General features: G+C 44.4%; 1 protein-coding gene across 4 annotated transcripts in view; it reads left to right on the top strand.

The window, feature by feature from the left end:
• Positions 1–26,937, top strand: part of PHKA2 (phosphorylase kinase regulatory subunit alpha 2) — an 840,998-nt gene that overhangs the window by 801,518 nt on the left and 12,543 nt on the right. For all 4 annotated transcript variants that reach the window (XM_069636956.1, XM_069636954.1, XM_069636955.1 and 1 more), the window contains 2 exons: positions 11,632–11,805; positions 16,073–16,126. In XM_069636956.1, the coding sequence (XP_069493057.1) occupies positions 11,632–11,805; positions 16,073–16,126 (228 nt within the window). The remainder of the gene's footprint in view (positions 1–11,631; positions 11,806–16,072; positions 16,127–26,937) is intronic.

Genomic DNA, 26,937 nt, shown 5'->3' with positions numbered 1-26,937 from the left:
GGCGCTGCCAATCCGGGTCCTTGGTCCGCGGCCTGATACTCCCGAGCTCAGCACACGTTCCATGGAGCCCGTTGACTGCCTCCTCTGCCCCATTCCGCCATCTCCTAGATACCCACCATTTCCCTTTTTTTCTTTTCTATTGATCCTAACCCCCCTGCCCAACCACACTTAACTGATTGTGGCGGTGGCACAGCCCGCCGCCACCGCAACAGCTTCCCTGGATCTTGGTTTTCCGGTCACCATGGTAATGGAAGAGGGGCTCCATATGGTGCCGTGCATTCTACAACCATGGTGGCCATCTTGGCAAAGTATTTTTGCAAGGGGACGCACACGGCGTATGTTCAATTTATGAAAATACTTATTTTTAGCACCCCGAGTTACCGCTTTGGTAACCCGGGGTGCTAATGGCGTTTGTAACCCGTTCCATGGGCTACACACAGGGACGTGTAATGTCCGGGAGCCCTCGTTAACCGCCCTTGCTTCGCTCAGGCCTTGGTGGTCGGAAGAAAGATGAAAAAGCAGTGCATAAACATGCTTCTGGGTCCTTTTCAGACTGTTCTCAGTGCCCTTTAGTGGCCGACTAGAAAATTAGAATGGATTGCAGTTAATTCTTCCGTTCCAGTTGATCCCTGGCCCATTTTAAAGCCAAACCAGTCATAATTACAAGATCACTGAAGACAGAGGTTCTATTTTCACTGTATAAATACTTAAAGGGAGGGCAGCAATATGTTATACCCGTCCAGACGTTTTACTGGAACATGCTTTTGTGATGCAGAACCCTTAAACAATGGCTGGACAACATTCTTCCTTCAGGCCTAAAAGAGCCTAGCTTTCCAAGAAGTACTTCAGAGCTGTACTCTCAGAAGCTATGCAGTGTGTCAATAAAAAGATAATAAGGCAGGGGTTATACACAAAAGACTCTGTAATGCCAACCCATAATCATCTCACTAGTACACAAAGTACCGGGCAATGCGAGTGGTATAAATGTCCCACCATTAGGTCTACAGTCTACTAAAGACTCAATGATATTTTATTTGTATCGCGCTCGTACACAAGTGTTAATGTTAAAGGACATTTGTACCGCGCATTATCACCACCAGAGTGGTCCCCTGGCGCTCTGTTCCTTCAGAGCGCGATAAGGCAAGGGAGGGGAACACAACAACGATCTTACTAAGCCCAGTGACATTGAGAACGTGCAAGTGCATGGGAAAGGGAAAGGGGAAAAGTGCATGGAAGGGGGAGAGTGGAAAGTGCGGAGCAGAGGCGAACAGATAAATAATAATAAATACAAATGAATAGATAATGTAGACAATAAACAGAAGTAGTGGAGCAGCAAGTGGCAAGTGCTGTGTTTACGGCAGCAGAACTGGGTAAGTCTGATTTGTGGATAAAAAGAAAATGGTGGGGTATGCGACTGTATGGGTACAGATACAGTCCCCTGTGCAGGGGGTGGCTAGGAGGCAGTGCAAGAGGGTGGCAAAGTGAGCAGGTACCTGGGCCCAGAGGACAGAGGGTGGCCAGGTGCACAGTGCCAACAGAGAGCAGATCAGCAGGGGAGAGGGGGAGCAAAGGCAAAAGCAAAGAGGAATGTCTTGAGGTGCCTCCGGAACCGGAGATGGTTCTCCTCAAGTTTTAGAGTGGCAGGGAGGCTGTTCCAGAGGGTGGCCCCAGCCGGAGACAGATCTACCCCAAGCTTGTTTCTTTGAGAAACGACTGACCCTGAGGGAGTTAGTGGTAGAGGAGCGAAGAGCCATCATTGAAAGGCCTAGCCCAACTTGGGAAGGTAACTGCACAGAGTGGCACCAAAAGGACGCAACTAGAAAGAATAAAAGCGGATTTAGCTACACACAGAAGAGCAGTTCAAAAGGGCCAGCCTCTTTCGGTTCATGAGGCAGGTCACAAGAAAGACTGCAGGTGCAAATGCAGACATAAGGCGAAAGTACCTTCATGTCACCTTCTGGGTTTGTGGACAGAACAATGAGTCAGAGTGCAGGACAGTCACCCCCTTCTAGTCTTGTTTGGACATATATGTTATATTATGTTGATGTTTCATTATTATGTTCTGCTTTTAATTACTCATTTTCAAGCACCTTTGAGGCAGCCATAAGACAGCAGATAGCAACCCGCTAAACACTCAAACAAATAAAAAAAAATCAGAAGGCAGATCTGTAAATGTAATCTGTTAACTAGACCATACACCTCTGTTTTGACCTAACATTTGCACGATGCCCTCTATTACCAGGGCACAGTACCTGCAGCCCAGTCTGAGCAGGCTAGTCAAAGGCTGGACGCCCACTCTTAGCCTAAAAGGATTCCTGCCTCACACACCAATTTAACCATTACCGTAAATGCCCTAGCAAGACTCAGGAACCTCAAAGAAGGCTGAACTGGACTTCTGCACCCAAGGAAGCCATGTTTGAAATCCTACCCTCAATTAAAAGTGCTCATATTGCCTTCCAACTTATTTGCAGCTTAAGGTTGTAAATAGAGGGGTTTCTACATTCTTGGCTCACTATGACACTGTGGAAGGCGCAAACGTCTGACCATAGACAGGTGTTGTGTCATTAAGCACTATGCACACAAGCCTGGGGTGGCATAGTAACCATGTCATAAGGAATCCAAAAAAGCAAACTTGGTAAATTTAGATTTCTGACTTCCATCCTCCTTCCAAATGTTGTTGGGGGCCTAGGGAAGAAAGCAGAAGGGATTTGCGATCTGTGTTTTTTGGACATAGCTTCAACATGCCCAGGCTCACCATGCAGCGAGTGCATTCTAGACATACCCGCCCTGGCTCAGCAAACACCTTCTCTCCACCTATCTGTCCTCTTGGTGCTGTGCCCAGTATAATACTATTGAGTCCCACGATAAATTCAGTCCAATTGTTCACATCGCTCTTCCACCTTTACCTTCTCGGGCCTTCCTGTGCATCTTATCTACCCCTCGCCCTCATCCCAACTATCTACCCTTTTTTGCTTCTCCCTGCCACTACTGAGTGCTCTATCAAACCCCCCCCCCTTAAAACTATGGCAGGAGGGGATATACAAATGCAAGATAACATAACATTCTCATCCAACAGGAAATGCCTCAGAATAAATTCCCACTCAAGAGGCTTAGAAAGACAGGTCGTCATCAGTGTTAAGACGGATTTCTGAACTCTGTCCTGGAGGCGCAGAGGTTCAGAAGGCCAACCTAATTCCTTGGAACAGGGTAACCTCTGGACAAGCCAGACCAATCAGGGTAGCGATCGCGGCGGTCAAGACTAGGTCTCAAGAGGGGTGAGGGTGACTGAAAGCCCGCAATGAGCACACAAAGCAAGGACACTTACAAATTACTCCAAACAGGTGTTATATTAAAAATATATACACATTTATTCCAAGGCCTTTGCAACAATGACCGTAGCGAGAAATCACAATAAAACTCTAGTAAACCAACACATACCAAACCAATACAATATATATACAAATACAAACGAGTCTAAAGAGTTAGATGCATGAAATGTGTAGTCCACCTAGAAGGGGAGGAAAACAGGCAGTGCGAAATAATGATTAGACCCAGTCCGCCTTCAGAGGCACCTAACTAAAAGGAAGTCCAAGCCCTACGAAGAGTGGAGCCTTGTGCTCAAAAGTACCTGCACACGCTGGTGCCAACGGGCAAAAAGGGGAGTCTCTTCGAGGGAATCAGGCAGTTCAGTTTGGTGCACAAATGAAGAAGAACAGAGTTCCGCGACTCAACTCAAGCGCAGCCTCCACTGTGGGCAGAAGCAGAGCGCGAGTACGGAAAGGCATGCTGTTTGACACAGCGGGGAAAAGCTATGGGCATCTGCAGGAGGGCGACCAGTTCCTAGCTATGCTACTCACCGGTCCCCGATGCAAGCAGACCCAGGCTTCTCCGCGTCAGTTTCAGTGCTGGCAGGTTCAGGGGAGCAGGGGACGTGGTCGTGTAGATTCTGCAGCAGCAGAGTTGAGTTAAAGATGTCCCAAACGAAGTGAACCCGCACAGTTTGTTACCACAGCAGGGCAACGGAGCGGCCGTGTGTATCTCAGCCAAATGTACACTACTCACTTCAGACCTGGGAATGCCAAGTGTACGAATCGTGTGAGAGTGACAAGGACTCGAAATACAACACAACCTGGCGGCGGTTACAGAACAAGACTCCTGGGTAGGCTGGTCAGTCTGCTGGATGGCCCAGAGACACTTCCGAAGGCTTACGTGCAGGAGATGGTGAAGATGCCGAGAATAGCTGTCCCCGCTATTTTAAGGGTCGAAGTACCAGTAGAGGCCTTCTGGTTCGATCAGAGGTAGAAAGGGTTTCACAAAGCGACAGCAGTGCAGAGGATCCGTCCTTCAGCGGGTCACCAGCGATTCCTCGGTTCAGCCTCGTGGTTACAGGATACTTGGCTCCTGTATTCCTTTGTTCGTGAGAACTCACGAGATCGACATGGTAGTGGCGTTTCCAGCCCCCTCTTATCCACGGTTCCCTTTGCGCCAAAATGGAGGGGACCCAATGGGAGATCCGCTCATCAAACACTCACACCATATGTGGACCTATCACGGACCACGGTGGTCCCAGGCATTCACACCACACTAGACTCTCTGGCACCCAGGATGTGTATTGGGACCAGACATCCCAGCCCACATCCTGGAGGCACACACAAGGCCTGTAGAAGCCCGCAAAAGCATCTGTGTTTCGCGGGAAAGTACATGCCCAAATAAGGAAGGCCCTGGGTCGGCTCGACCTGGGGAAGGTGAAGGGGGCAAGACGGTCAGCGGACAGGACAAAGGAGCCTCGTGGTCTGGCCATTTTGGGAGCCAGGCCACCATTTTGGGCTAAGCGCGAGAAACGCGCTTAAAACGCCAAAAGGAGCTCAAAAACACAAGAAACAATCGCTGCCACCATTCCCGTCCGTGATTCACTTGCACCTATCATTTACAATCCAGACAGAGTATCTAGGGCCTGTAGAAGACTAGAGACCCAAGAGAGCAGTAACTTAGCTTACAGTGCCCTCTTGTGTCATGTTGCACGAAAGCTGCAACATGATAAAGAAACTACGGAAAACAGCGTTTCCCGGTACTGACTGTCTTAAGGGCATGTCAGTTTCCCCGTAAGAATGGAGCGAAAGCCCAGAGGAGTGCGGCAGAAGGCTGCACTTCTCTGCCAAAGTCTAGATCATGGTGAAAACAACAGCAAAAAGTTTAGGGGTTGCCACATGGAAGGAAAATTACCCACAATTAAGAAATGTTTTCTAACAATCAGCGGTGCCTCTTCTGCCGTGATGTTCCTTTTGGGAACCAAGTGCTCTGATGAAGGCAACACCGAGAACAAGGGACTAGCCCAAAAACTCCCAATTCAGACTTTTAAGGTGCCAAGGACACACTTGTATATCTAATTGCTTGAATCATCGCCATGTCCCAGGGCTAAATTCGAGGGTACACGTGGATAGGCGGAGCCCACCCACTTTTTCAGAGGGTGGACTCAGTACCCCCCATGTAAAATGAGAAACATTGAAAGTCTTCCTTGAATTTATGCCGACCTCAGGGATCGACCCGTAGTCGCCAGGTTTGCAGGCTGGACACTTCACCAGTGCACTACAAAACCTGTTGGAAAATAACAGACGACTAAAAGTCAAATGTCTCATTTCGGTACACCATGTTCCAGGGAAAACATTTGTATTGGTTCTTTGAGTTTATAACACGCACACCTTTTAATGTTTTCAAAATCACTAATAGAAGAAAATATCCTCTCTTGGATCTGTGTGTGTGTTTATTTTATGGAAAGCAAATGCCATTCGTCCTGTGCAGTTTGGGTGATTATACAAAGCAAATGTAATGAAACGTGCATTTCTGGCAACGACACATCCCATTGCGTTTGTTGATGAGTCCCCGACAGTTATTTTTAGGACTTGACCCCTGCCTCCCATTCCCGTGGCACTTTCCCATTGGGGAAGTGCCACGAGGCCAGCGAAACACATGGGATCCTGGCCACCCGTGCATAGTGTAAGAAGAGTGGCATGAGCGGGGATTGAGGAACAGCAGTGCCGTAGAAGTGGGGGTACCGCAAACACATTAGCTTCGGTAACAGCGGATGCAGTAAACTGAGCCAAAGCATCTGCAACACATTCAAAACAGTTGGACCCTTAACTGTTATCTGTGATCAGTGGACACTGTGTGCCAAGAAAGGTTATATGGCGCAGGTTGTCTTTCTTTCCTGCTTAAATTGTTTTTGAGTTCAAGTCATATGTCTGCAGAAACGTCATATTATTTATCCAAAGCTAAAAGCTCCTTGCCCACTATTGCTAAACCTTAATCTACCTACTCTCCTGAGGTCAGACTTAAAACATCCTTCATTTTTATCTTATTTTAGTAACCATAATAAGGTAAACACAGTTTCCTCTACTGTTAATATTAAGCCCTCCAAAATTCCTTTGGCTAATTCTAGGGTTCCGACAGTTTTCTTCAGTTCATACTCTCTACCACCATAGGACAACAACGTGTATTGAAAGTTGGTCGGGAGAGGAATAGAAGGCATAGTGGAAACACGCATACATTAACAGAAACATGGATACATAGTTAACCCCTTAACTGCTGGCTAGTATGCATGTCTATGCAAATAGGGCGAGCATGCTCGTCCTCCGCACTAGAAACATGGGGCCTCATTACGACCCAGGCGCTAAACCATGGCGCTATTGGCGCCATGGTTGATGACGGATTCCGCCATGGTGAATGGCGGAATTACCGCCCCATTCCAAGGTTGGCGGGGCGGTAATTCACCATTGGCCCTTCCCCATTCCCATTTTTGCCCCATAGTGCTCAATGGGAACGGGGAAGATCCCTTTGCGAGTCGTTAAGGTGGGAACCCGCAAAGGGACCTCGTAATTAGGCGGTAAGGGATTAACGGCGACGCCACCTTTTACGGTGCCGTTAACCCCTTACCGCCTGGGTCGTAATGAGGCCCATGCTCTAGTCCTGAATTGTCAAAGATTCACCTTGGACAATGACTTAACCCCAATAAATTGAATACTTGCACCATGTGTCCTCCCTGAAGGAACAGCCATTCAAATTAGCCCTAGCAAACTCCAACTCTCCTTAACACCTTTTGACCTCCAACCCAAAGAAAGCATCATATTCACCCCAGACAAATTCCTTTGAATCCCTATTCTGATGCTAATGTTAAGGCACATTCAGGGCAGAGTGTCATATAAGAAAAACAAAATATCCAACACTGCATATGGAGAGGTTAGCCTGCTAACCAAATGCACTGCTCACCCAATATGTACAAATAATTCACATGTCAGGTTGTAGACTGGATCGTCGTGTGTTTAGGGCACAAAGGGTCTGGATGTACGGAAATCTCCATCAACAGTGGCTAAATTCCCTCATATTAAAACACAGCCACTTATAATTCCCAAGAATGACGAATGAATGAATTAATACAGTTGTGTAGTGCAGCTCTCCCATTGAGTTGCCTCAAAGCATTACCTGGCACGAGCAAAGGAGTGGAATACATGTATCAGAAGAGATGTGTTTTAGCCTTTTTTTAAAGGCTCGATGGTTGGCTCTGCTCATAGAGTTTGTGCTTGTTAGCGTAAGACTTCAGATTGCAAAGCAATTGCCTGTGCGGCGGGATCTGGGGAAGATTTATGTTGGACGAGCAAAGGAAGTGGGCAGCAATGTAACCTTAACATTTGTTTACATATATATTTTGGGGTCTTTCCAACAACGCATTTCCAGGAAAACCTGACGGTCTTAAAGGTGATAGGGGCTCTGATGGGAAGCCAGTGTAGAGAATGTGGATCTCAAGCTTCCTCCACCCATTGGCCCTGCAGCAGTGTGATGAGAAGCCAGTGTAGAGAATGTGGATCTCAAGCTTCCTCCACCCATTGGCCCTGCAGCAGTGTGATGGGAAGCCAGTGTAGAGAATGTGGATCTCAAGCTTCCTCCACCCATTGGCCCTGCAGCAGTGTGATGGGAAGCCAGTGTAGAGAATGTGGATCTCAAGCTTCCTCCACCCATTAGCCCTGCAGCAGTGTGATGGGAAGCCAGTGTAGAGAATGTGGATCTCAAGCTTCCTCCACTTATTAGCACTGCAGCAGTGTGATGAGAAGCCTGTGTAGAGAATGTGGATCTCGCACTGCAGCAGTGTTGGGATTCACTTGAAGTTGGTAGGTTGGGAATGTCAGAAGGCCAAGGAAGAGCAATTTTGACCAGTCAAGTTGTCAAATGATGGTGGTTTCCACTACGACTGGGTAGTGTTCAAGGGTTTGGGGTGCTGTAGGGTAGCCTGCTTCGGAGTAGACATTAGTAAGATGCACAATCAACGGAGCGAATCTGGGCATATAGTCATCTTATAGTCCTGGATAACTCCACACTTTTCGCTTTGAATGTGGGTATTATGGATCCACCCTGTATAACCAGCAGCATGTGTGTAGAAGAGAGGATTGTGGAGCATTTAGGATAAGGAATTAATTCACTTTTGTTTCCATTTAAGGAAACCTCATGCCATCCAAGAATAGATGGCATCCGGGAATTGTGGTAGACTAGTTTTTCATTTCAGGACCAAGGCCAAAAAAGGAAGCAACTCGCCTATGCCACACTCACTTTCTAGTGCCAATAAAAATAATAGGCATACAAACTCATGCTTTCACCAGATGTGAGGAGCACGCAAGGATGCAGATTCGAACATGTCATGAATTGACACTAATCTGATTGTCTAATTTTGATGGGCATGCAAAATGGCCTAAATATGTAAAAACACACTGCAACAATTTTTCTGTTTATTTTTGAGCATCGAGAACATTTTTAAACAGGTTTCCTAGTTGGTTAGAACATGGAACAGAGCGGGAAACCTACTCTGCGAGTTGAAACTGCCAGCGTCTCTGCTTACAACCCATTTTGATATGGATGGAGAGGATGGGATACCTTTGGATTCCACCTCTTCTTTTGCACTAGAAAAGAGCATGCAGAGTCCTGGGGGATCCTGTGTAATGACGGCCACCATGTCTGTTCATGGGGGTTGTCATTGTATATCATCTTGTGTGCAGGCACCCACAGTTGTGAGCAGGTGCGTTTTACACACGGAAAAGATGGTGTACAGAAAGCGGGCAACGCCCCTGGACTCCAATGGCATTAACCTTTTTAAACTGGTATGGTAGATAGATTTTAAAGCCTGTTAGCGTCTTTCCAATAATCCTTCTTTCTCCTAAAGTCATCGAGGAAAACCTGTCTCATTTGAAAAGCTTGCCCTGTTCTTCATTCTATAGGAAATCCCTCCCCAAAACCCACAAAGGGAATACCACGGAAATCTGATGTTGCTGCCCCCCCCCCGCCCCTTTGCTATAGTTGCTTCGCTGAACCCTGAATGGAAGCTGAGAGACACTGTCCACACTTCTGATTGCTTCTTATCTCCAGTAGACTGTTCCCTTTCTGTCACCAGGCTGCAGAGGCAGCCCTCCACACAGTGAAACATTTGTTAAACAGCAGAGGAGATCTTTTGTGTGTGTCACTTAAATATTCCAGTCTTTATGATGGCATGTCTCTGTATATCCATGATTTCCCCGAAAGATGAAATAACTGTTGGTTCAAGTAGCCTTTCAGCCTTTGGATCAGACTTGGCCCTCTAAAAGGAAACAATTGGAGTACATTACAAATCAGTTCCTTGACAAAAGAGCATTTTCACTACGAACGTGGATTAGTGTGCGCTTGCACACTTAAGAATTAAAAGAGAATGCCTGCTTTATGGGCACCATCATATTACACTGGGGGCAGACACCAGCAACTTTTTAACCTATACTCTTGCTAGTAGGAGAGCACACAAGAGCAACATGGTAAAGTGGATCATGTGGTGTTGCTACTCGACGACATGGGCTCTGGACAAGGAGTGGGCGGATGTAGATGTTGCAGGGTCCTGGCCGCACAGAAGTCCTTTGTGGGACTCTATGCAAGACGCATTGAACGTGGGAGTTGTTGGGAGTGGTCACAGAGGAAGCCTCAAATTAGTCAGGAATCAAAAATCTCTGCTAGAATCAAGAGGTGATAATGCAGGATATCATGGTCATGCGTGTTACGATGCAAACTCAAATAAAGAGCCTTCCAGATTTGAGTATGGCTCTATTTATTAAGAGAGCCCCCAGGTGGGTGCGCTCCCCGTGAGTACAGTTTCTCAACTCTGGACGTCACTCTCGAACCCCGCATCATTCGAGAACGCCAGGATCTTAGTGGAAGCCCGTGGTCTGAGGATAGGGAAGGCTGTGATTATAAAGAGGGATTTTGAAGGTGAGTAACATCACCTTTCTGGAGGAGAATTAGATTACAACGATCCCAGAATAAATAAGCCATGCCGGGTCCTCTTTCTCATGGTCGATGCATTTGTTCGATTAATACCCAAACTCGCATGGGACATTGGTGTTGTATGATTTTTCCAAGCAACATGCGCCAATATCCTTAAGAGACACATAATGATTTCTTGCCTGTATGTTTCTATGTAACAAACAGGTACAGGTTTCACTCCTTAGTCAGATTATAGAAGCATTGCACAGGGTTAGAGCCATTTCACACTGGCATATAAAATGGACAACAATCTGGCCTTGTACAAATCGTACGACGTTCATTCATGGCCAGTTTTGTTTACAAAGCATTTTTTGCTGAACATTTGGGCCCGAAAAATATCATCGAAAAATATGGGGTGGGGTGGGGCATATAAGAGGTAGGGTGGTGAATAGTGAATAAATAATTGGAGAGGGGGGACCTCCCAAATATAAAAAAGAAAATCCAATTACTTTTTCAAGGAAAACATTGTCTGCAAAAAACTAAGCAAAAGAAAAAAATAGGGATGAATGAACATAGAACCATGCAAATGTCTACTGATTGAATGCACTCTTTCACCTAGACAGGAGTTGCCACCATGCATGCGTTGCACACAATTGCACTGCACTTTGTTTCTGTGATAGCTCTTCTGGAGTGTAAGTGGTTAATTCCACCAATGGTAAACGGACGACTAAGATCTTGTATAAACACATAGTTCAACTTTACAAACAATCTCTAAAGGTATGGATGGCTCTCCCACTCTCTACATGTCTAAAGAGTGCAATGAACATAGACCTTCAAAAGCTTGAAAAGCTGGATTGCTCAGCTGAACTTCTCATCTACCCTGCATGAGAAACAGTGGTGCTGTTTAATGCAGTTGTACTGTTTAATATGGTAATTTGTGAATATACCTGTATGAACTGAAGTCGTAGGAAGCAAATGTGCGGCTCCAAACATCCCTAACAACTTAGCCACTGATTTTGAAGTGCTTTAAGATTAAGAGTGGCATGTGATAAGAGCAGTTTCTGAGCACCTGTCTTGTGCTTGTCGACATTAATTGTTTCTGAACTCTTGAGGAGGCACTTTTGTTAGCCAATGGTGCACAGCCTCTACATATTAGAAACACAGATAATCAAAAGTTGTTACCAGGTCCACATGACTATAGTGGGACTGCAAAGAGGCAGATAGGTTCAAACGAGTATGAAAGCTGCTGAGGGAAGGCTTAAGGATAGTACAAAGTAAGTCTGTAAAGATGGAATTTAGTACAGGTTTTTTTGTTTGAATTTTCGAATGTTATGGATAACTTTTAGAAGGTGTTCTATCATTTTACAGAGGTGCAATAGCCCTTCTTCTCCAAGTGGCACACTATCTCCTACTGGCTCTGGTGGGACACATCTTGGTTGGGACGAGCGAAGTGGCCAGTGGCTGCGAAGGAGAAGACTTGATGGTGCCATTAACCGAGTCCCTGTGGGGTTTTATCAAAAAGTCTGGAAAATTCTTCAAAAAGTAAGTACATTGTAACAAATGGGAAAAGAGGAACACTACTAATTCAGAAACCAATATCAACAGTTATGAGGTTTGGCATTAATGGAAAATATGGGGGGTTGCTAAAGGAAGATAGATCGCGCCTCTGGTTCCTTGTGTTTGGTTAAGGTAGAAGGATGAGTCCTCGTGGGGCCAGTATGTGTGCTCGAGTGGTAAGTAAAATCCCCTGTGGCCTATGTGAGAATGCCATGTTTTATGGTGGGGGCAGATCAGTTGTGGTGTCCTCCATTGCCTGTGGGCCATTGTCGTGTTGAGTGTGTGGCCATCTGTTGTGGCCTAACCCACTTCCTTTTGACACAATTATACTCGTTTATGATTGCACATATCCAGGGTTAGAAATTATTTGCTGCATACTCTGCATGTTGGTTAGTTAGCTAGACAATCTATCAATAACCTACTCTGGACTTCGTATGATGTTGATGTTTATCATTGTGGCGCTCTGATGAGTGCTGCTTGGTTTGATTTAAACTCTTCCATTTGGGTTTCGTCATTAAGATTGTTTGGGATGTGAGATGTAATCCTCTTTGTCACTTTATGAGGGACTGTCTCCACTACTTCAGGGTGTGTTCTCCCTCTCAGTCAGCTAATTGTGTTTGGTTTGTTTTTCTCCACCCCTCTTAACTGTATTTTGGTACCTTGTTCTTTAGGGGTACTCTTGTGCCACTTGCAGAGTTCTCTCAATATGGGTCATGGGACCAGCCACTTTGATCATGGTGGCTCCTGTTCCACATCCTGGAGGTGGGTGTTGCTGTGAGCCCTTCTTAGTGTTTGGCTTGCTTGGTGCTTCATTTTGGTGGGCTCCTGTGTGGTAATTTGTTCTTGTTTAGTCCTTCAGTGTCCCGAAGGATGGGTGTGTTGGGCTTTGCACCCTTTTGATGTTGGGGGTCAAGCGGCCTGCCAATGTGGTTGTGGCCATTCTCTGTCTAGGACTAGAGGTGGATGTTGGCGTGATCCCTATTTGTGCCAGTATGATAATTCCTTTGTTTAGAGTTGGTTTGGGGTGTGTGACGCCTGTATCAGTGAAGGGCAGGGCTCACGTTGCTTGAACAGGTCCCTAAGGGCACTGTTGTGAGGGTGTGACGTTGTGTCTGCTGCTGTGCTTCTTATTCTTTAGTACTTACAGGTTAAGGGTAATTTTCTTCACATTGCTTCCACCCATCCCTACAGTTGTGCTCTGATATGTGATGTGATTGTATGAGTGTGTACAGAGGTATGGTGTGAATCTGACTCCCTTTCTGTACTGTGAAAAGGAGGGAGGTGTGGTATCTTTTGAATGGGTAAGATGCATGGCGAGTTGTCTATTGTCTTTGCCCTGGTGGTTATCCCTGCTTGCTTGTAGAATGTTGGCATCTGTGAATGAGTGACAGCTTGGAGAATGTTGGATGAGTGACTGTCTACATTAAGAATAACTGGAATGTGTAGCTATGCATAATAAAGCAATGTGTTTTTGATAGAGCTCATTTGTGAGTTCTCACAAGTAGGGCACCTGTTACGTTTACACTTTGGCGTATAAAGGTCCCCACTGTGTAATTTTAAACTGTGAAATCAGTAAAACGCATGCCATTTACGCATGGCAGGCAGTGTTTACAATGGATTCTTATGGAGCCAGTCTGCTTTTTACAGGTGTAAAAGGCAGGCATATTCCATAGGAATCCCCAGCTTTTGCTCCAGCATGAAAATACATTCTGTCGCAACGCCTCAAGTATTTGTATGGCGAAGGGAAAGAGCAAGGCGGAATTATAACTTACTATCGCACCCTCTCTCTGCCATACAAATTAACAAAAATGGTGTACATTTAATGTGTAAATGTCTTATGTATGACTGTTCCGCATTATATTTATTTTAGAGCTCAACTAACAGGAAGTCCAGCCTGCGGGACCATGTGCCTTCTGTGCCTAGAGTGTCACCTTTCAGCCTTGAATCAGATCCATAGTATCATGTACAGTGAGCAGCCGCCCAAGATGAAGCAATAGGAGAAATTGGGTGGGATTAATGGCAGAACGCTACAATGTTGGCAAGGAAGAATTGCCATTATTGCAATGTTTCTTATAAATGATATGCCCTTGCGCATTGTTGATAGAACTATTCCTTGATGACAGAAGTGGATGTTGTTCACATCTTGGATGCCAGAGATTTAGAACATGACCACTGTCAGTGGACAGAACAACACTTTTTATTTAATCTAGTAACTCCGCAAGTTACCATTTTCAATGCCAATAGACATGTGTTTGTCCTTTCTAGAACTCTGCACCATGGTTCCATTCAAAACCTCAGGATTTAGGGTGCTGCATCAAGAGACAAACGGGCAGAGTCCCTGCACTCAAAGCCAGTCCGCTCTGGTTTTTGTTAATATTTTATGTTAAAGGACCTCAGTTTATGGCTATCCCTCCTGACTTGGACCTTTTACATGTTGCAAAAAAAAATGTCAACAATGTTCAAGCAGTGGTTTCATAAGAGATCCAAACTCGGGAGCAGTTCCAAGAGCCACAGTGGTGCACCCTTATTAATAAAATGCTATTTTATCTGGATCTTAACCGAAGCGTGTGGGATTTCCAAAGCCTTCATTTTATTTTGGGCATTTCTTAAATACATCATGGCACAGTAAGGGTTGTGGTCCCTGGCGAGATAACTAAAAGGGCAGGACCTCATGGAGTGCCCTTTGAGCCAGTAAAATGAATATAAGAAGTTGCTTATTTATTTCTACCTGTGCCCCCCACATAAGCAGACGTGCAGCAGAAAAAGCAAAATCAAAGAGCCAACAGCCAGAATGGGTAGGCTAGTCTATGGAGCTCAGAAAACCTTTGGGCACCTGAAAAGTATGAGAAGAAGGCTGACATTGGAAGACAGAGCTTGTGCAAGTGAGCGAGAGGACACCACCTTCCTTTTCTGGTAATGGGGATGTCAGCAGTAGGGAGGAGGCCACGTTACGGAGGATCACGTACTGATGGCAAAGCTTTTGAGTGGTTTCAGATATACCTAAAAGATTGTCACTTATTTTGTATTCTAATGAATTTATATAACCCTTTAATCCAAAGTGCTTAGAGGTATGCACCTTGCAACGACTCGGTCTATCCCCCTGGCTGCTCGGCATGGCACCATCACAAGCTATTCCTAGTAACTCTAAATATATCATAAGATCAAGAATAGTCAAGGAGTAACCAGGTCCTTCTTAATGTTAACATCTAGTGTGAAGGAGGGAACTGTATATTTTGCAAGGTACCTAATATTAAATATACATTTCATTTAGTAGGGTAGTCACAGTACCAAAACTGGGATCACAAAAAACAATTCAATAATTGTGCTTTTTAAGTGGACACAAAAGGAGCAAGAAAGCTTAGTGCAGACAGTAGACTCTTAAAATAAAATCAGTGTTGAGCTGAAAATGGATTAGGCCTGAAATGGTACAGGATGTATGTGTACAATATACATGGGCCCCATGGCTTCCTGATTCTGTGTAATCCCTTTCCCTGTTTAATCCCCTACAACTACTCTTTGTCAAAAATGTATTAATTAGCAACTGTCTCGATTTCCATGCTCTTCACAGCATAAGAATATTAAATCCAAGCAACACAAGTTTAGAATATCCGGGATTTTCAGGGAGATATTGATTCAGGGGGTGCGAGCACCAATTTGCCATATAAATCCCACATAGCGTGCCTCTGTCAAGCGTTCTATTTGTGCCCATTTCAGGGAGCTCTACAGCTCAATTGCTCTATTTTGTTTAGATTTGTGATGAGTGCAACCCTTGATGGGGAAAATTATAGTGCACCAGACAGCTGACATTAGAGACTGGATGATGAACGAACATTAGGGCCTAATTTAGTCTACCTTAGCTAATTTGATGGGTTACCTCTTATATTTGGAACACTGGTTGCATTCTCTGAATTTTACAGCTTGAATTCTTTTGTCAGAAACTCGTGTTAAGTTTGAGTTGGGCTTAGTCTGGATTGTTTTTTGAGTTTTCTGACCAATCAGGTTTTTATTTCTGTTGAGTATCCCTTGAAACACTGATGTGCACTTCCCAATTACCCTTTTTCAGTTCATCAGATTGGACCAATTCAACTAATGTGTTCTATTGCGATTGCTGTTAGCAAATTTGCCTTTAGCATCTGTTCCCCTCACATTGCCTCAAGGTTCTAGGGAGTCATTCGTCTAGTCATTGTTTTTATGTGAGAAACATTCACAATTTCTTTTCTCTTTGTTGCTCTTGTATCTTCTTTCCTTTTAGTGCCACGGCCTGTCCATTGACGGATATGTGCTCCCTTCTTCGAGTACAAGAGAGGTAATGTACAGTACACCTTGGCTTTACCAGAAGTTGTGTGTGTCCTGATGATGGTAGTTTTTGCTTGGTAAATATCAATGACCATATGAGGGATTGTAGTGACTGCAGAAAAGCTGAGGCCCCTCTCCTAGTGACACCTGCAGCACTGTTTGCTGGGCTTTTTATCCTGAATGAGTGGAGCCTTTTCCACTCATTCATTCTTATTTGATCTGACTTTTGGAACTCGGATGTCTGTGGTTTACCTGTACTATGGAGTCTACTTTCCTCCGTATCTATTTTAAGGCATCTGTGTTTAACTTTTGCAGCACACAGCTCGTTATGGGCAGTGTTGCTGGGAACCCTTTGGGTTCTCCTTTTAGATTCTTTCTTCATCATGACTAACTACAGTTCTTAAGCATAGAGGGATACTTTGTATCCCTCCTAAAACTTTATAGTCTGAGAGATTAACACATCCCTCATCTCTCTGCTCCGGTGATGTTTTAGTTACATAGACAAACCCTATAGTATGACGGGTGTCAGTGGATTTGTTCTACCAACTATTGTGCTATTTTCTTTTACCGCAGACTGTATTTGCAGTCCCAGTTGTGCACAATACAGCCACCTATGTTCTAACATGGTGACTTCATTTTTTTGCCATTTCTATCGTGGTTGCCCTTCTTCTATCATTCTGGGAGAGGGAGGTATGTGTGTGTGTGTGGTTTTACTTTGGAGGGTACCCTTGGGTGTCTCTGTCTAGGGTCCAGTGTGTCTGGGAAGGCAGGAAGTGGGGGAGGAGTTTTTCACTCCCCTGCCATTTGTCTGCCTGAGTGCCTGAATGGAACCAGTGCCCACTGGGGGGCTGGCTGTCCTGATTGGACAGCCACCCGTCCCTTTCTCTAAATTGCTGAGAGAGATTGCAGAGGAGTGTGTGGAGAAACTGCATACAGGGTGAGGTTCCTGAGGTGGAAGGAAGTCGACCACTGGAAACTGAAGTAACCAAAGAAGAGGATGACCAGAGACGCCTGCAGACCCTTTGTATCGCTGTTAAGCGTCCCCTGCTGTCTTGACCCCGTTTTCTGCTTGACAGAGGAGGTCCAAAGAGGACGACTCCTTCCCTTTGGCTGGTGGAATCAACGAGCCCTGAGATGTTCTGCACTTTGTGCCATCTCCTAAGGTGCTGTATCTTTCCAGAGCTGCTAACCATGAATACCAGGAGACCTCCGACCCATTTGCAGTGCTATGTCTCTGAGAGGCCGCATCCATCCAAGTCTTTGCTGAGCTTTGGTTGAAGCTCCAGAAACACAATCCAACTCATCTGAGTCCCCTCACTAGAGTGCATGACCCCAGAATTAAAGAAGATCAACCGGGCAAATACTCTCCTTTGTTGGTGCTGAGAAAAAGGTGCCAAAACCACATACTGACCAAGGAGACCGAATAAATCTGTGCCAAAGGTCCTCTCTCTCTCGAGACTGCTGTAGAGACATTCCATTCAGAGTCCTTCCTTTCGTCACCAAACCGAGGAATCAGGAGAACGGATCCGTCACTGCTGCACAGAGGAAAGAATCCAGCTACAAGCATTTCTTCTAACCTAAGGTACTGTGGGGTGAAAGGTATTGCTTACCTTGAACCAAGAAGTAACTCCTGAGTGTTGGAGTGCGTGAAGAGGTGTCCACTCATACCTCAGACCCAAGATGCCGGCTTATGTCCCTTTAGCGAGTCCTTTTGCAGCATCTCCATCATTGTGTGTTCAGTCTACTAGTATCTTTTCCTAAGGGACTAAAAGTATCCTGAGGAACTTTTGCTGTTCTGCTGCTTCTTAAGTCCTTGAATCCACTCCAAACTGACTTTTTCATATAGTTATGGATTGGACTTGAAAAGCGTTAGTTTGCCAAGAAAGTGTCTCTAGAATGTTAAGCTCTGCTACTGTTTAACTAACCAACATGTTTCCTTCCTAAAAGACTTTATCAAATGTGGTTTAGCTAACTAAATACAATTACTGTATATCTTTGTCTTACCGCAAGTGTGTGGTAGTATCGATAATTCGGTAGAACTGTCATTAGTGTCAAACTCTAATAATTGTAACGCAAGCAACTAGCATTGAAGCAGTGGACTTTGAAAAGTATATTTAAGAATTTGCATGTGTGTTGGTTAAGTGATCTAAGTATTTTAATGCATTCTTGGTGTAAATATAATAAATTATATATTTTAATAAAACATTATTTTTGTAAGCGTTTCTTTAGACTACTGCACCAGCTGGTTTCACAGTACTTACCTACAGCTCACATCTTCCTCTTATGATAAGCCTGACTGCTCTGCCACTCTACCAAGGTTCCTTGAGTAGTATTGACTGATACTTAGAGTTGGGGACCTCTATGCCAAGGGATAGTTTTATGAAGTCTTACCTCAAGTGGACTTTGGGAAAACTCCCCTAACATACACCATTCATCAAAAGTGGTCAGAGAACATAAGAGTCTTCCAAAACATAGCATCCACCCCAAAGGCACAACCATTTTATTTGTTAATTATCTTGGAATTTAAAAAAATATATTTCCAAAGTTGGTGCAAAAAAAGGGAGACTCCACAATTTCTGATCTCAAATTACTCAGGGGTCCATATGGATGTCAGGCCTCAAGAACATTATATTAATTTCTCTACATAATGACATCACATATGACACTTCTGTTTGTCGAACACTTTGACCATTTCAAAGCAAGTTGGGTAACATTGTGCCACTTTGCCAAAAAATTGCTTTACAGTTATATTGTGGACAAAAATCTAAAGGTACTCTACTTGTGATCAAATTCCGTTAGATTTCATTTCAGTGCTGAAAGTGAATAATTGATTACATTAAAAATTGAAAGACTCCTCCTATATTTCACATTCTCACTACTTTTACAATCAAGGTTTTCCATTTGGTTGATACATCGAATCCCACAAATTGAAAGTGAATGAAATGGTGTGTAATCAGATCCATAATTAAAAAGATATATGACTGTTAATCGTTTTAATGCCATTGGAATTGCTGTGTACCTTCTAAAAAAGTGGTTCTTTTTTGCCCTTAGACCATATGTTATCCTGGGCACTCTAGACTCCCACAGAGGAAGACATGACATCTCAAACCATAAGCACGTTGTTCTATGAACAGCCACGGCACCCATTAATTCTTTCCTCTTTCAAGTCCCAAAACGTGCTATTATGCATCCACAGGCAACTATTGGAATTCGGTGCAACAAAAGTTACCTATTGACCATTCAAATACATTTTGCTGCAGTAGCAATGAAAAAAGATTTATGGGATACCCCATTGAGTCCTCATTTTTAAATCAGCCAATTGGCAATGGATGTTTCTTTTCTGGCTAGTGGAAAGTCAGTTGAGTTATTTTGCTTTCTTTAGATGCATGTTTTTAACCTTGTAAAAACAATATTTTGATTGTTTGTAAGTTAGGAATTGGCTCCTAACTCAGTGTTATGCAGAGATCCAAAAACATTACACTGAAATTTGCTTAGACTTTCCAATCTGAAAGAAATACAATTATCTAATGTTAAATTATTTATCAAATGTGTGGTAATAGCAAACATGTGTGACGTGTGGTTTAGATGTCTTTAAAACATTATACTCATAATTTAGCTCCTGTGAATTGAAGACAGGAGGTCATTATTTGAATGGCAATTGATCCCCTAAATCTGGGAATGTTGAAAGCAAAAGTGTGACAAATTGGATTCTGCTTTGCAGGAGTACAAGGATGTGTAGTGGTAAAATGGCCCACTCATCCCTCATACTTCTACAAACCAAAACCCAACACAATCATAAAGGTACAACAGGGACAGTTAAGAGATATACCTCCTTTGCCTTTTGTGGTAACGTGCGCCGAGGGAAGTCTATGCACTTAAGAGGGGTGTGAAAGTGAACCATTAGTGGCTCAAACAACACAGTAACACAATCCAAAATAAAGGGAATGTCCAATCAAGCTTCTAAAAGAATATATATACTTTAATTAAAGACACCATCTGCAATAGAACGAATAGGAAATACTGCACAAAAAACTCACCCCGAAGGAGGCACAGAGAATATGCAACAGACTGAGTAAAGTAGCACTCTGAGCCTGGTTGCAGGGGTGGTAGGTAAGTTACTGGCCACGAAAAGGATATGTTTTGTAAAACAGGTGGAACTGTGACCTAACCAGTCTCTAGGGCCCAAGTGTACCGAGGCGGCAGTTTGGAGTCTGTTTTGGGTGGGTTGACGGAGTCGGACCCGGTGTCGAACACTGATTCAAGCAGATGAAGCTCAGTTCGGGCATGTTGGATCATGGGGGCCCAAGCATCATGCAGGCATTGAGTAGGGGTGAATGCAGTCGCTCTGTGCAGTTGAAGCGGTGCTCCCAAAAATGCTGGTCAGGGCGGTTTCAAGATCTCTTTGCAGTTGGGCCAGGCCGTGTCGAGCTTTAGCCGCTGAGAGGGGTCGATGCGTGAGGCTCCAACGGTTGAAGTCGGCCGGCAGCGGTCGTCAAAGTGGTGATCTTGGGGGCGTCGATGTGCAGGTTGCCGTTTAACGGATTACTGGTTCGAGCCATGGTTGTATCCCCTGTTGAGAGCCGGCGTGTGACTCGCCATTAATTCGATTTAGGTCCTGGTTGAGCAGTCGATTCTGGCCTAGCAGGTGACAGGCTTAGCTTGGGCACAATGCAGCATCAAGCTGGTTCGAAGTGCAAGTGATAGTTCTCAGATTGGTGTTGGAGCACACAAGACAGCACCTTCCCCCTCATTCAAGGTGCAGTGAACAAGGAGCGACCGGTTTGGTGCGGTAGAACAGGGAGCTTTGGCTCAAGAGAGCCAGAGACACAAGATGGTGAAATCTCCTTCCATTGGCCAGAGCACTCCGGCCTACTTTATCTAAGACAAACATTTTAGGAGTGATCTTGGACTCGACATTAAGCATGAAAGCCCATGTTTCATCAGTGGTGGCAGGGGTAGTCTATTATATCAGACTTTTGGCTCATCTGAGGCCCATGATTTCACAGGAAAGTGCAGAGACCATAGCCAGGGCAATTATAGGTGCCAAATTGGACTATTGTTGCAGCCTCCTGCGGGGCATTAATCAAAAAGAGCTGCTTTGACTGCAGGTAGCCCAGAATTGGGCGGTTAGATTGGTTCTTAGACTTCCAAGGCATAGCCATGTAACAGTAGCCAGATGCTCTCTATACTGGCTACCTATTGAAGCCAGGATTCATTTTAGAGTACTGGTTATTGTTTTCAAATGCCAGCTTCAAGTAATGCCTGAGTATTTACAGCAGTATATAATGTCTAAGAGTAATGTACGTTTTCTGAGATCTGATTTCTCTAATCAAATTATACAGCCAAGATGTAAAACAACGAAGGCAGAAAAGGGAGCATTTGGGGTGAGTGCCCCCTCGCTCTGGAACAACCTTCCTTCAAGTTTGAGGAGTCACTCCTCTCTTGCATCGTTCAAGAAGGAACTGAAGACATATTTGTCTGATCTTGGGAACATAAGGATGTTTCCAAATAGGGGATAGTGGAATAACCTGCTGAGGAGTTTTATGATCTTTCATCTCTAAGCCTGCCCTCTTTTGTGCTATATGTCTTTTTGTTTGTCAGCGCCTTTATGCCTAAGGGTCAATAGTGCGCTTAACAAATGTAATGTAATGTAATGTACTCTAATTCTACCCACTCCCTTCTCACTAAGAACAAAGGCTCTTAGAGATGCTTCACCCGGGTATGATTCTACTCCTTTTGGATGGGTGTGCTTCTTTGATGCCCACACCCAGGACAGCTGCCTGCTGTGTGGTGGAAGCTGTTACCTGCCCTCACAAAGAGATCAAAGAAGAGGCCCGGTCCTCCAGGTTCCTGAACTGCCATTTGACAGTCTCCACCTGGCTAACCAGAACACACATAACCTTCCACAGCAGACCTGACTCACAGGAGCGGACACATTTGCGGTATCAATTGGGATGTTGTGGCCATGATCATAAGTAGTATTCTGCACCATGCCTAAACTCACTCATAGCTTAATTTAAAATTAACCCTGCCACCAGCATGGTTTATTTATGATCATCATAGTTTTGGTTCAGGGGGGCTTATCCTAAATGCTGCCCCTACCCTGCAGAGGTTTGACTGTTGCTGTGGCTGTTGAGTGGGCATCTTGTGACCTTTGAACCGGCGCTATTCCATGAGTAGAGCAGACACTGCGGATCAGGCTACTGCTGCAGCAGGGCATATGCACTCGTTTTTGGCATGGAGTTGACGAAAAGGGGAATCTGGTTAGCAGATTACCCTTTTGGAGATGGAATTACCTGCATCATTTTATGTATTAATACAAATTTAAAAAATCTGGGCTTTGCACCCTGCCACATGAGACAAGAAAGAAGCAAGCAGACAACTACTGTTTGGGCTGCACAGAATTGCTTGTAATTCCATGCTTCCCTCTATTCCCTGGTGACAGAAGAACTATGGACTGTTTGAGTAAATTTAGCTGTTCAGTGCTTAGAGATAACAAGACCGCCAGAGCAAACTGAGCAGGGCCTTCATGGTTGGCCGATGTGCACCAATTAATGATTGGAATCATTAGTCCTGTTGAAAATATAAAAGCAGTAAAACGAATTCCAAATGTGCATCCTTTGAAGTTAGGATGCTGTCAACGTTTGGCAGATAATCAACAGCTTAGGAATGCTGGATATATTTACTGATCAAACCCCTCCTTCCTTACTGCTGGCTGCCACGCCCTTTTGCTGTTCAGCCTTGTTGAAGTTCTCTGTTGAGGATTTCAGGAAGACAAACTTATAGCAGCTTTGCAGGGTTTCAACCAAGTTGATCCAAGCTCTCACAATGGTAACGTGACAGAGCAGTATGGCTTCACTCTAAGAAGGGGAGAGGACTGATAGAAGGTACAGCCAGTCACTGACAAGCAAACAATAAAGGTAATGTCATACTGTATACTTATTGAAACATATACTCTTTATTATACGTATGTGTTAAGAAGTATCTGCAGAAGGCAAATTACTTTAATAAATAGAATATAAAGCAGTACAGGGTCCAGAAGAGACCAACAAACATTTTAAAATAGTAGGACACATATAATACAGTTTAGTATAACTTGTACTAGTTGCAAGGCTTTTAAATGGGTAAAATACTGTGAGTAATCATAATAAAAGAAATATAAAATTACAAGTAAGTATTAAAAAAACAAGGAATGCTTTAAAAACTCCTAGATTCCATGGGGAAAAAGGAACTTAAACTGGTTACTAACAGTCAGCTGACGTTCTAGGGAATTTTAGAAACTAGGAAATGTTTTACCATAGGAAGCAATATGATACAGACAATCGTTAACTTTTGGCTATAGTGAAACTGAAAGTAGATTTTAGCTTCAGGTGCCATGAGTGAAAGAGGTGGCAACCATCCAGCTGGAGAGTCCGAGGGACTCCACCAGAAGGTACAGAGACAACACAACTTCAGAAGGGCACCAAAGGCTGCCGGCATAGATGTTCCAGCACCGGAGGCTGGTAGAAGACGAAGAAGAGCTTGAGTCTATGTTCCACCAGCACAGAGAGGCAGAGTGACTCTATGGGAGGTTCAGGAGTAAAGCCAGTACAGAAGCAGCAGGTTCCTCAGTCGTCACATCTTTCCTGCTTCTTCCAAATATGTTTTCATCAATCAATCTCCAGCATCTCCCTGGTTAAACACACAAAAAGGTGGGGTTAGGCAGCTGCCACCAACCTATTCCCTAAAAGAGTTTATTTTTTAGAAAACTCACTCAGGGACAAAAAGGGGTGTTCGAGATGAAAGCCTGACAATCTAGCCATATGGGCTAGTAATGGCAGCACTCCATATATGAGTTGCAGCTAGAGTACCTCTGACAGCTAAAAGAATGTCTGGAAACGAAAAAGATAGCAACGCATTTGGGAGACTCATCAAGTTAGTAAAAGGAAACTCTGAAAGGGATTTCTGACCTAACACACCCGGACTCCTTCCTCTCCTGCCATCTCCCCCTACCTTAACTTCCCTTCTCCCGTGATGCCACTACTCGGGATCTTGCTTACCTCTCAAACCCCTGTGGCACACTGGCTCCCCACTCAGTGGAGTATGGAAATGGAAGAAGTGCTCCTGTGTTCCATTTCCATGGTGGCCACTTTTTTCTACGATCCCTGACTCCACAGCCACATGCTTGCTGTGGCCTGTATTTTTGTATCTTTCTAATGTCCTTAACACCTCAGGACTTACCCTGTGGGGCCATTAGCAATAGTGCCTCCCTTTTCTTCTGGCTAATACCAGGTGGCAGCGTTCCTTGTACTTTGCTGAAGACCCTCACTTCGTTCAGCCTTTTAACTTGGGTGAGGGCCTTTAAGGGCCCTCAGAATGTACATTATTTCTTCAATAAGACTTTGTTCTAAAAGCCAGCTGACCAACAGAATCCTGGCTTGTTTTTAATTAACTCTTGAAAGAGCCTGCTGCCCACGATTTTTGGATGAGGAGCGACATATATTCCAAAGTGCCCGGTAACGACTAGCAGAAGGTAAACATGTCCTTACCATCTGAGAGGGGGAGTGTCTTAGAATAAGGTCTTTTAGAGTGCCGAAAGGCTGTTGAATATATCAAAACTCCAAACCAAGCTGGAGTCAGCCAAGAGAGAATAAAAAATACCCATTGTTCCTTTACTTACAGGCTGATGATTATGATAGACATAGGAAAGCTATAATTGGTCTTCAGATCACCATTTTTGAAGCACAGTACAGTCTCCCACTGCATATTTAGTTTAGTTTGCAGGTGTGGCATGAAGAGACATACATGAATAGGACAGTGGGCATGAAGAGGACATGGCCGTTGGCAGGCGCAACTTCAATACTCTGGAGTTTAACATACAAGTCCAGTCTGCCACCTTGTGGTGTAGACCAGAGAATATTTCCCCGCATTAGATATTGCTGCAGTTTTATCAGCGATTTGTTGCTGCCTGGGTGACCACAAAAATAATAGTGGACCACATAAATATTAGAAACATTGTAAATTCTTAGAACATTGTAGCAATAAATAGTTAATTTGACGGTCGCTTGCTTGGAAAAGCACCAAGTGTATGGCCTTCATTAATTCAGACATGATCCTTCCTCCTGTGGAGATAAATCTGACTAGGGTATCCAGGCTAAAGGGCTGGCATTACACTCAACTACTGATTCTGTGGCCTCAAATACTGCCTGAGAATTCCATGCTTTTGTGTTACGTCACCTAGGCTGATACTTTGTTGTGGTGTCCATAATCTGAGTAATAATTTCAGAATATGATAAACCACTTAGGCAATATAACCCGAGCAGCAGGTCATTTACCTGACTGGTAGTGCCACCCTGTAAATGTTATATTGCTACAAGTACCCCGGCACGTTTTACCGGGTTACTAATAGTGTTTTTATCACAAGTTAAGAAACAGTGTGTTTGCCGTTTCTCAACTTGCGATAACACTCCAAAAAAAGATGGCCACCATGGATCGGGAAGAAGGGAACCACATGTAGTCCCTTCTCCCTTTCGTTGGCGGCCATACGAGAGTCGGAGATGCACTGGCAACATTACTGTTCCCGACACCGGCAAAGGACAACGAAGCACAAGGTAAGTGGGGTGGGGTTGGTGGGCTAAATATGTGGCACAGCGGTGTGGGGGGTTAGGCACGCAGGGTCGGAGGGGAGCGCACTTACCCGATTCCCATGAGGGAAGATGGCGGCCCTCTGCTCTGCGGAGACTTGGAACGGGGTCTGTACTGTTTGGTAAAGACCCCGTTCTGAGCCTCCTCATTGGTTGGGAGGCTGACACCGCCCTCCTCACCGGGTACTAATTAACCAATGGCAGCATGCATATATAACCTTGAATGGAGAGAAACTATTAAGATAGCTTGAATTGATGCAGATTGCAAAACCCAAACCTCGCTAGAAGGCTTAAGGATGTTAGCCACTTTGCCAAAATCAAATTAATTCCTTTACAAATGATTGGCAGGGACATCATTTGGGTCGTCCCAGGGGTCGCAACTGTGACCCTTGAGGTATCCCTTGCTACCCCTGTGGTCTCCCTTGCTAAGCCTAAAAAGTTTTTTAAAACACGTTTAAAAAATAATTTAATGGAAGCTCTTGGGCTGTGGCCAGCGCCATGTGGTTCTTTTTATCTGGAGTGGCTGGCTTTCTTGTTCAGGCATCTTAAAAAAACGGTGTTCCACAAGTGTAACACTTTGAGCAGTGACCCTAAATAAGAAAGAATAGGAATAACAAATAATTTGCCTTTCTGGAATTCTATGCAATAATTGCTAGACTCATTAGAGTTGGATTCCAGGCACACCTCAGGGGGCGAGTCACTGATTTAGTCTGTTCTTAGAAACGTCAAATTCACAATGCAGATGAAAACGTCCAAAAAGCATTTAGAGTACAATAAGCATCCATTTCAGACTATGTATTTTGCTTTTCGCAAGTTGCAGTTATAGCATGTTTTATTCCATCTCTGTGTCCTTGGTCCCTCAACAAAATCGTTGTGCCTACAAGCTTGTGTAAAGTGTAGAAATGTTTGGCCATAGCTCATCAAGTGTTGTAATGTGTCTATCTTTCCCATCCCCCTGGCATGCTGTTCAGGATGTTTGTTTGCATGTATAAGGCAATGAGTGCCCAGAGTAAGGGATGTCGTGTGAATGTGCTGCTTTCCCTATGCTACTCTAAATACTTTAATACACAGTTATGAACCCTCCCAATGGTATGTATTTTGCCAACCTCTGAAGCCTGAAAAGTAGATCCAAGCTGGCTTGACATGTGGCCAACTTTGCACCAGACCTGCATATGAACTGACCTTCCGTTAAATCTTA

Source organism: Ambystoma mexicanum, chromosome 7p, assembly GCF_040938575.1.
Source record: "Ambystoma mexicanum isolate Mex_15411 chromosome 7p, UKY_AmexF1_1, whole genome shotgun sequence".
NCBI classification, from domain to species: domain Eukaryota; kingdom Metazoa; phylum Chordata; class Amphibia; order Caudata; family Ambystomatidae; genus Ambystoma; species Ambystoma mexicanum.
This window is presented reverse-complemented; position numbering and strand designations above follow the sequence as displayed.